This window comes from Chelonoidis abingdonii, chromosome 5 (assembly GCF_003597395.2).
Source record: "Chelonoidis abingdonii isolate Lonesome George chromosome 5, CheloAbing_2.0, whole genome shotgun sequence".
NCBI lineage: Eukaryota > Metazoa > Chordata > Testudines > Testudinidae > Chelonoidis > Chelonoidis abingdonii.
In genome coordinates, this window is record NC_133773.1 from 132,607,684 (window position 1) to 132,618,704 (window position 11,021).

At 41.6% G+C, this 11,021-nt stretch overlaps 1 protein-coding gene across 2 annotated transcripts in view; it reads left to right on the forward strand.

Moving 5' to 3' along the window:
* KDM3A (lysine demethylase 3A) overlaps window positions 1-9,038 on the forward strand; it is a 51,322-nt gene extending 42,284 nt beyond the window's left edge. For both annotated transcript variants that reach the window (XM_032776870.2, XM_032776869.2), the window contains 7 exons: window positions 920-1,010; window positions 1,681-1,811; window positions 2,909-3,028; window positions 3,119-3,258; window positions 6,094-6,270; window positions 6,355-6,489; window positions 8,334-9,038. In XM_032776870.2, coding sequence (XP_032632761.1) covers window positions 920-1,010; window positions 1,681-1,811; window positions 2,909-3,028; window positions 3,119-3,258; window positions 6,094-6,270; window positions 6,355-6,489; window positions 8,334-8,429 — 890 coding nt within the window. In that variant the 3' untranslated portion in view covers window positions 8,430-9,038. The remainder of the gene's footprint in view (window positions 1-919; window positions 1,011-1,680; window positions 1,812-2,908; window positions 3,029-3,118; window positions 3,259-6,093; window positions 6,271-6,354; window positions 6,490-8,333) is intronic.
* The last annotated feature ends 1,983 nt before the right edge of the window (window positions 9,039-11,021 follow it).

The window sequence follows — 11,021 nt, forward strand, 5'->3', positions numbered from 1 at the left end:
GGGTGGGGCTGGGGATGAGGGGTTTGGGGTATAAGAGGATGCTTGGGCTGGGACTGAAGGGTTCGGATGGTGGGAGGCAGATCAGGACTGGGGTAGGGGGTTGGGGGACAGGGGGGAGCAAGGGTGCAGACTCCGGGCAATGCTTACCTCAAGCAGCTCCCAGAAGCAGCAGCACATGTCCCTCCCCCCTACCCCCACGCAGAGGCATGACCAGATGGCTTTGGTTCATGCTGCCCCATCTGCAGGCACTGCCCCTGCAGCTCCTATTGACTGCCATTCTTGGCCAATGGGAGCTGCAGAAGTGGCGCTTGGGGTGGGAGCAGCATGCAGAGCGGAGCCTCGTGGCTGCCCTGGTGTGGAGGAGGAGAAATGCTGCAGTTTCCGGGAGCCGCATGAACTGGCCCCCGATGCCGCTCCCCAGCTTGAGCGCAGGAGCTGGACAAGCCCCAGACCCTGCTCCCCAGCAGAAGCTCAAAGACCAGATTAAAATGGCTGGTGGGCCGGATCTTTTTCTGTGGTACTAGGGGGAAGAAACTTAAGCAATGGGAGCTGGACAGTACATTTCTAACCTCTGTTCAAAATGTCTGATACTGAGAGAGGTTGCTGAGAAGTCACAATAGCCACTGATTTCCTGAAGATTTCTTAAATTAAATTGCAGCTGGGATTGGATGGATAGGGAGGACACACCCAGTTTTTGGAAGAACCAGTTGCTATTGTAAGAAACTGCTTTTTCTGGGACACAAGTCAAGGAATTTTCCAGATTACATTGTCCTAGGAAAAACCAGGGCCCTGGTTTTGCATAAATGTTTGTGGCTACAGCGTGCTTGTAGTGTGTGAGACCGGACACCTTTGGACAGATTTTTCTATTATAGAAAGTACAAGTTATAAGTAACTGATACCTATGAACCCTTAATCATAGGCCGTCTTAAAACAGAAGGAGGAGAGCCAATGGTGTTGAAGCTGAAGGACTGGCCTCCAGGAGAAGACTTCCGAGACATGATGCCATCTCGGTATGAACTTGTGAAAAAACTATTCCTTGCATGGTTGATGCACAAAAGAGATCACAGAAATCACAAATGCTATTGAACTCTGAAACACCTGTTTCAACTCTGATCAGTGACTGTCGTGTATGCATAAACGACATCTGTTTCTGTGAGATGCTTGGCATGGTTGGGTGTTTGAGAAATAAGTTTTGCTATAGATGCTCATGACAGTACAATAGGTTGCATTTACATCTAAATAAATTAATCCTTTGCTGCTGCTGATTGTTAAAGTTTAGACTTGAAAAAAGGAAAAAAATCCTTAACACTTCTCTTGGTTTTTAGGTCCCGTCAAAGCGTACTTTTTTTTGCCAAGTTTAAGCTCTGGGCCAAATTTCATCCATGCCTTGCCTAACTTGCATACTGTACTTAGTGACAATAGAGATAATTGGCCAATTAGTTGATCTTAGGGGCTTCATCGTTCAAGATATTAGTAATTATACTAACGTACATCTTAAACTTCACATATCTATGTTCCTATGTCGTCTTTAGCTGTTCTCCTGTTTTCCCATTAGAAAGATGATGAAAGAATTATGCCCCTTGGCTGGGAAAGAAAATAATGTTGGTTATAGTAATTTTAATAAATCTCTCCAAATATTTTATACTGTTGCCTAATATTAATGGAGTTGTATTACTGTAGGTTTGATGACCTGATGAATAACATTCCACTGCCAGAGTACACTAGAAGAGATGGTAAACTCAACCTTGCCTCCAGACTTCCGAACTATTTTGTTCGACCAGATTTAGGTCCTAAAATGTACAATGCATATGGTAAGTAATCCTGTTAATTTTGTAGTTCATACTTTCCATATATTCCAGTAAATATTAACTTCAGAATTAAGTGCAGACCTGTAATCACAGACAATCAGATTAGTTGTTCTGTCAATCCAAATGAGGTGTTTGATCTTGGTTCCCTTTTTGTAAGAACTAGCATTGCTCAGACAAGTTACTGTCAATATCCATCAGTTGAGCTCTTTCTATTTATGTAGTCAGTTTTGTCCTTAGTTCTCAAGCACCTCTGTGCATTCATTCCACTGTCCTTTTAATGACACATCTGATGTTCTTTGTTACTTTATTGCAGCTCTCCATGGATATTTGCTTGTTCTACTTGTGCCCACTACTTCTGCCCAATCTTTTGGGAGCTCCTTTTCCTCTGAGCCATAGCCTCCCTTTTTAATCTCTCTCTGAGCCCTTCTTTCCTTGACGTGTGTTAAAACAGCTCTCAGGCATGGTTCTTTCAGAGCCATGCTTGACAAATTTTTCATTATGGGAGTTGCTAGTATAGCCGCCATACTTAATGGAAACTGGATTGTTTCTGAGACTCATACTGGCCTACATGGCTATAGAAACTCTGTACTAGTAAGTCTTGAGCATGGCTTCTGTACATTTTCGCCATGTTCTTAAAAAAAAAAAAAAAAAAAAAAAAAAAAATGGAGATAGGATTATCTCCTAGAACAGGAAGGAACCTTGAAAGGTTATTGAGTCCAGCCCCGTGCCTTCACTAGCAGAACCAATTTTTCCCCCAGAACCCTAAGTGGCCCCCTCAAGGATTGAACTCACAACCCTGGGTTTAGCAGGCCAACACTCAAATCACTGAGTTATCCTTCCCCCCTCATGTTAGGCATAAGGCAGCAGTTACAGTGTGTTCGGCTATAAGCCTATTTTGAAATTGTATATTTTTTACGATTACAAGTCAATAGAGAGGCCAGTCTGGAATTCTGACTCTCTGGAGGGGGAAAAAAAAAAACTTTGATACTGTAATTGTGTTAACAAACATTGTAAACATTACTTTTCAAATACAACTGCTTCTTATAGTGCATATTTCGTTATTGGCCTACAAATATTTTGCATATATTTAAATTTTCCAGGTTTAATTACACCAGAAGATAGGAAGTATGGCACAACAAACCTCCATTTAGATGTGTCTGATGCAGCTAATGTTATGGTTTATGTGGGCATACCAAAAGGGCAGGTCAATCAAGAAGAAGGTAAAACATTTGCTCATTGAGATCATCCGTGCGTAATCAGAGGTAAAGCCCTTCAGTGTAATTATGTGTTCACTCTTTGTTTTGTAACAGAAGTGCTTAAAACTATACAAGATGGCGATTCCGATGAGTTGACAATTAAGCGTTTTATAGAAAGTCGAGAGAAACCTGGTGCTCTGTGGCACATTTATGCTGCTAAAGATACAGAGAAGATCCGTGAATTCCTTAAAAAGGTAGGTTAATGTTATGCTTAGAAACAAACTTACACATGGGGGAACAGAAATTTGATGATAAAATGCTTTTCAATCTAACAAAACTCTAACAAGATCCAATGGCTGGAAGTGGAAGCCAGACAAAACTAAGGTTAAAAAAAAATGCAAATTTTAATTGAGAGTAACTAATAGAACTGGGCAGAGAATTCCCTTTCCTGGAGAATTTTGATATTTTGAAAGTGAAATTTTGGTTTAGTTTTAATTTGGAACACAAAACAAACATTTGGAAATTTTCTGCAAGAGGGAATGCAGCCTTGGCTCGGAGGCAGCCAACTTGCTGGGAGCCTTGGTGTCCCCAACTCTAAGGCAGTCTATGTGGCAGGTTGCCAAGGAGCAGGAATGTCGGCGGGTTCTGTAGAACTTCTTAATCAAACTTTTTTTTCTCAGCAAAATAGCTGGATTTTGTTAGTCTAGTAATTGGAACAAATTAACTGAGGGTTGTAGTGGATTATTAATTACTGAGAATTTTAAAATCAAGACTTAAAATAATATCCAAAGAGATGCTGTAGTTCAACTACAGCTGAATCAGTAACTGATTCAGGGAAGTCCTAATAGTTATGCAGAAGGTTAAACTAGATCACAATTTTCCTTTCTGGCCTTAATCTGAAATTCATTTCATGTGGCATGTGCTGCAGGGGCTCTTGCACCAAGAATGGCCAGATTGTGTGATGAGTTAGAAGAATCTGGTGGTAGATGAGCAGTGGGGGCAGAGGGGAGAGTAGAAACTAGCCCAGGAAGTAGGATAAAGGAAATCTGAGTGTCTTTGTTTTTTACACCATGTTTTCAGCGGATCCTGAATTTATGGCACTGTGTGACGATGGCGATATGATCTTAAACTGACATTTTAGGCAAGAGTTTCAGTAGCCAGGCTCCACCCTCCTGAGTACTACAGTGCAGCTTGAATACATTGTAACCTTTAAGCATCTTAAAAACTGGTCAGCTTTTAAGTCTGCCATTAGCTGATGTGTAAAGGATTAAAACTGGAGAGAGGGGCGTTTGTAGCTGTCAATCCCAGGCCCTGCCAGAACAACAGATGCAAAACCTGCACACACATCCACTGCTACAATGGTCCACACCCTCCCACAACACACCTTTCAAGGTCCATAGGTACTGCACGTGCCTATCCCAACACAGAGTGTACCTCATCCAGTGAACTAAATGTCCTAATAGCAACTGCGGGTGAAACCAGACAATCACTATGCTCTTGAATGAACTTCCACAGGAAAACAATAAAACAGAAAAACACCCTATCATCTGTGGGTGAACACTTCAACTCTCCCCCCCCCCACCTCTCCAAAGTGATCGCTATATCTGACTTACCAGTCCTCGTCCTCAAAGGAAACCCACACAACGCTTGCAAAAGACAAGCTGGGGAGCTTAGATTCATAACTTTGCTGGACACTAAAAATCATTGACTGAATACACACTGGATTTATGGCTTATTACAACAATCTGTAACCCACTAACAATCTCCCTCTTTTCTGTTCTGCCTTGTATTAAGCTTCAACACTGAATGAGGCCAGGTTTACACTACACACTTATTTCAGCATAACTATGTTGCTCAAGGGTGTGAAAAATCCACATCCCTGAGCAATGTAGTTATGCTGACCTTAACCCTCCAATTGTGAAAGCTCTATGTTGGCAGGAGAGTTTATCCCGTCGACATGCTACCGCCTCTTGTGGAGGTGGAGTTGAGCTGACAGGAGAGCGCTTAGAGCATCTTCACAAGAAGCTATAGCGGCACAACGGCAAGTTTGTAGTGTAGACCTGCTCTGTGTTTCCCATAGCTGAAGAGCATTGTGTAAGCTCCAAAGCTTCTCTCACCAACACAAGATGGGTGAGATTAACACTGGAATGGATAATTAAATAATACAGACTCAAGAACTTTGTTTCTGTATATCAGGACTTTGTGTAGGCCTTGCAAGGCAGCTTAATTAGTGGGCTCAATTCTAGGTGTAGTCCTGTTTGGTAATGGGAATAAAAGTAAACCAGATGGAAAGCATTTAAAAGGGAGGTGGTTGAGTCAGCCAAGTGATTGGAAAGAGTGTGTCTTGGGAGGTGAGGGAGAGACCTTGGAAGAGTGAAACTGCCAAATTCTGATGATGGTTCTGGGCTGTTCTCTTGGACAAATAAACTGCTGATAAACCTACACACTGTCTTATAAGAGATGTGAATGTGGGGATCTCTGACAGGCTTATTGGTAGGGATTAGAGGGCTGGTACAACAGCTAGGTTTAAGGGATGTTAATGGCAATTAAGGACACTGCTTCTGCCTGGGAAGTTAATACTTCAACTTTGTTTCAGACAGTGCATTTACAAAACAGTGCATTGTTCTACCTTAAATATTTGTATGAGAAGACCAAAGAGAAAGGTAGGTTACAGGACATAATATCTTACTTTGTAGTACAAAACCTCTAATCCCATTGTTGTACTGGCTCCCTCTGTGACCTTGTGCAAGTCACTTGAAGGACGCAGAGGGGCTATCTGTAAATGAGATACTTGTCCTTGTCACAGAAGCGTAGTGAAGATCATTAGCAAATGCTTGCAAAGTGCTGTAAGAATACCAAATCTTCTGTATTATTAAATAGACTATGGTGGTAACCTTTAGAGCGCTTAAAGTACTGAATGACAAAACTTCAATTACAGTACCAGCTATATACATTAATGAAAATGGAACATAGGAATACACAGGTCAACTACTCAATGGTTTGGGTTTGTCAAATACAACAAGTGCACATTGATACAGTATTTGACGTCTTTTTGGATAGTCACTGTCATATTGTGACGGTTTTTTCAGGTCTCGGAAGAGCAAGGTCAAGAGAACCCTGTCGATCATGATCCAATTCATGATCAGAGTTGGTACTTGGACAGATCTTTGAGAAAACGTCTTCATCAAGAATATGGAGTTCAAGGCTGGGCTATTGTGCAGTTTCTAGGAGATGTAGTTTTCATTCCAGCAGGAGCACCGCATCAGGCAAGAACCTATGATGCTATTATTGATTGATAATTTCAGACTTCTAGACATGTGACTGATATATTTTTGTTCTTGCCCTCTCAGGTTCATAACTTATACAGTTGTATTAAAGTAGCAGAAGATTTTGTTTCTCCAGAGCATGTCAAACATTGCTTTTGGCTCACTCAGGAATTCAGATACCTGTCACATACGCATACGAACCATGAAGATAAATTGCAGGTAACTTACCAATTTTTAGTTTAAAAAAAAAAAAAAAAAATTCCCCTCTCACCCCTATGGGTGGTATGTGTCTTCCTCAACCTTGGGTCCTCTGCCAGAGGCCTGGGAGTTTTGAGGGTTCTGCACAGTATCTTAGCTGTTCCTAGCACTGCACTATTCTGGACAGAGAGCTCTGATGTTGTTCCTGGGATATGTTGGAGCCACTCACCCAGCTTAGGAGTCACAGCCCCGAGTGCTCCTACCACCACTGGGACCACTTTGGCCTTCACTTTCCACATCTCTCTCTCTCTCTCTCTCTCTATATATATATATCTATCTCTCTATCTCTCTCTCTCTGTGTATGTATGTGTGTGTGTATATGTCCCCCACCTGGCTCCGACATGGGGCCAGCCAGGAGGCTCTGCACACTGTCCCTGCCCCAAGTGCTGCCCCCGCAGCTCCAATTGGCCAGGAACCACAGACAACAGGAGCTGCAGAGGTAGCACCTGCAGATGGGGCAGCATGCAGAGCCACCTGGCCGTGCCTCCACATAGGAGCCGGAGGAGGGACATGCCGCTGCTTCTGGGTGCTGCTTGAGGTAAGCAACCCCAAGAGCCTGCACTCCTCGGCCCCAGCCCTGATTCCCCTCCAAACCCCTCAGTCCCAGCCCAGAGCACCCTCCTGCATTCCTAGGCTGACCCCAGAGCCTGCCCCCACCCGGAGCCCCATTCCACACCCTGTACTCTTTCTTTTTTTTTTTTTTTTTCCCCCTAGCCCCACCCCAGAGCCCACACCCCCTGTCGCCTCCCAACCCCCAATTTCGTGAGCATTTATGGCCTGCCACATGCCTTGGACCAAGAAGTTTGCTGACCCCTGACTTAGCATGTTAACAGAATGGTTTTAATTTTTTTTAAATCAAATTCTGAAAAATAACTCTTCAGAAGTAATTGAATTTTCTGTATAACTTTCAGTAAATCCTTTACTGAAGTGTGTGGTGGTGGTGGTGGTTTTGTGTGTGTGTCCTTTTTTAAAATTTTTCCCTGTTCCTCATTTTTTGGTTTCATGTAGCTAAAGAACTACAGTCTCCCCTAATTCCAGACTTGTCTCTCACCAAACTCACATTTTGTGATGTGATCATAAGCCAGTCTTGAACTTTTAAAAATGACAGTAATTTCTTTAGTTTGAAATAACCTAATGGAGTCGCACTGAGATTAGCCAATGGAACTGTCGGGGGAGAGACCTGAGCGTTCTGGAAGAGGGAAATACAGTATTCCCAGAATTATTAAACCTGGGACATTTCCACATTCAAGAACTTTAACTTGAAGTAATGGTTGCTAGATTGCACTGCACAACACAACTCTGAAAATCAGTTATAATTCAACTGCACCTACACTCCTTTCATCAGTTGCCATCTCAGTCTCAACTGTTCCCCCTTAACTTCAGCCATACCTACAATACACCATTGGGTTCACATGCGGATTCAGTTCAGTACCATACATAACTAGGTAAGCCAAAATACAGAACAGTCATTAACATGGATCATCCAGTCATTGTTTGATAACGTAGGAAAATATCTCAAGTAGCCAGTTATACCTGATGCCATACTTCACTTAATTTCACACACCAAAACATAGCCACATACAGATGTAGAATGGACTTTAATAAAGCTACACCAGCCTTCAGTTAATTGTTGAAACTGTGAACATAGTCTTAAACATGGTTGGAATTCACGGATGCCTCTTATTTTGGAAAAAGTCAAAGCTTTTTCACTGTACAAGAATCTAAATGTAGAATTTTTCAGACTGACTAGATAAGTGCTTTAGCTTTGCCTCTTTAAAGTGGCTTACTACTTCTTTTCCTTTTAGGTGAAGAATGTCATATACCATGCTGTTAAAGATGCAGTTGGGATATTGAGAGCTAATGAATCCAGCCTTAGCAAACCATCAGGTGGAAAGCCTTAACCAGGAACTATGAAACTGAAGAATATTGGCAGCAGTGTAAACTATTCCATCAGGGCCTCCTGTGGATCCTGAGATTTATTAATGTTACCTCATCTTCCTTTCAGCAGTACCAGAGGATCATGGTACTTTGTTCTATGTATTCGTCTAATGTTTACAAACCTGAGATGTATAGTAGTAATATTAACAGACTCTGAGATACTGTGAATGCTCATTTGCAATAGAATTTTGTAAAGAGAAGCTCTCCAAGCTCTACAAAGATACCTCCTGTAGACCTTACCTGGGAAAATATGTACACTGGAAATATCCAAATTATTCATTTGAAAAATGTTAAGACATGATGTAAAGCTCATCAGCTTTTGTAACTTGCTTTGGGGTAGGGGGGGACAGGAGGAAGTATGACGTTTTGATTTAATAGCCAACAGTAAGTGTACTGGGAGTGCGGTTCTTATGTTTTTACATTAACACAGAACTAGCATCAAAAATAGTATTAAAACTAGTGTATATTGACAAGGATGGAGATTAACCATCTTCAGTTGAATGAATTTACATTTCTAAATGTAAAATGAAAAGGGCAATTTTTCATTAAAAATTCCCATATTGAAACTTTGATTTCCAGCTTAAACTGGTATCTGCACTCTTCTGTTGTTCTAGGTTTTAATGGCGAATATCCCACATATAGCACTTACTTCTGTTTTTAAGAGTGTGTTCTGTTTTTCCAACCTCTAAACTGACTACCCTAATACAATGCTATTAAGTTAAAAACAACAAAGGCATACAAAAGCAAGGTGTTTCAGGGTAGAAACTGCTATCTTGTTCTTAAAGAAAAGGTCTGAACTAAAAGCCTAGGCAACTGGAAATTAAATTGCATTTAATAGCACTTTTACAAACTTGATTCACTGAAGTTTAATTTAACTACTCTTAAGTTCTTATTCCAATACTGTTACAGTAGTCTCTGCATTAGAATGAGATCTGAATTCTCTAGCGCACACTCGATCACGTCAAAGTGGTTTTCAAGGCTGTATTTAAAAGAGCAGGCAGCCTCATGAGGTATGTCCACACAGCAAAGAACCCACAGTGGACCCGGACTGCAGGGCTGGTTCATTGCTGTGTAGAGTTTTGGGCTTGGGCTGGAGCTCAGGCTTTGGGCCCCTATTACCAATTGCTTGATCCCTCTTCTTCCATGCAACCCTTCAGCTACTCAACCTCACTGTTCATAATGCTTTTCTACTAAGGTTCTCACTACTTTGTCCAATAATTGCTTCTCCTCTCCTCATTTTTAACCCTGCATCTTCTGCCAACAGGTTTCTTTTGGTGGTAGAAAAAAATATGGCACTAATACCTATTGTCACCCTGATCTGTCTCTATACTGGATCCCTTTTCCCAACCTGTTTTTGAGCTCAGATTGTAAACTCTTTGGAATATGAACTATACATGTACAGCTCTTAACATTTTTTTCTTCAAGTGTTTGTCAGTGCATATATATTCCAGTCTTGATGCACCTGTACCCTGTGCACTGAGGTGATCATGAAATGACAGATCTCCTGAGCCTATGAAAGAGAGGAGTGAGAGCAACGGACTATGAAAATGGACTTTATAAAAGATGATTTTAACAAACAAACTGGTGGTATTTTTTCTTGCCATATGACCTTAGGGAAAAAGGAGGGCAAGAGAACTCTCAATTTCTCAGAGATAAGAACCTAAGAATGGCCATACTGGGTCAGACCAAAGGTCCATCTAGCCCAATATCCTGTCTACTGACAGTGGCCAATGCCAGGTGCCCCAGAGGAAGTGAACCTAACAGGTAACAATCAAGTGATCTCTCTCCTGCCATCTGTCTCCACCCTCTGACAGACAGAGGCTAGGGGTACCATTCCTTATCCATCCTGGCTAATAGCCATTAATGGACTTAACGTCCATGAATTTATCCAGTTCTCTTTTAAACACTTATAGTCCTAGCCTTCACAACCTCCTCAGGCAAGGAGTATCACAAGTTGACTGTGTGCAAAAGAACTTCCTTTTATTTGTTTGGTGGCCCCTAGTTCTTGTATTATGTGAACAAGTAAATAACTTTATTTACTTTCTCCACATCACTCATGATTTTATATACCTCTATCATGTCCCCCCTTAGTCTCCTCTTTTCCAAGCTGAAGAGTCTTAGCCTCTTTAATCTCCCCTCATATGGGACCCGTTTTAAACCCCTAATCATTTTAGCTGCCCTTCTCTGAACCTTTTCGAATGCCAGTATTTTCTAATGTTGGACACAACGGTAAACTAGCCTCCTGCAAAGAAAAGGTAATGGCCTTTTACTGTTCTTCCTGTGGCTCCATCACATTTTTAATCACCAGAAAATCAAACACAAATTCTACAGAAAATGGAAACATGGATAAATTAGGTCTGAATGAGTACCAAAATATTGCACAAGCAGCTGGAGACAGACTCAAACTGAGTCTTGTACAGCTATAATGTATTTGTTTTTGTTTGGTTTTTTTCAGTGGTGTTGGAACTAACACTGACTGTTTTGCTCAAAATCAGCCCCAACCAATGAGACTGAACAAAGTGGACCTGGAGGGAGCAATTTTCTTGGACTTGCCT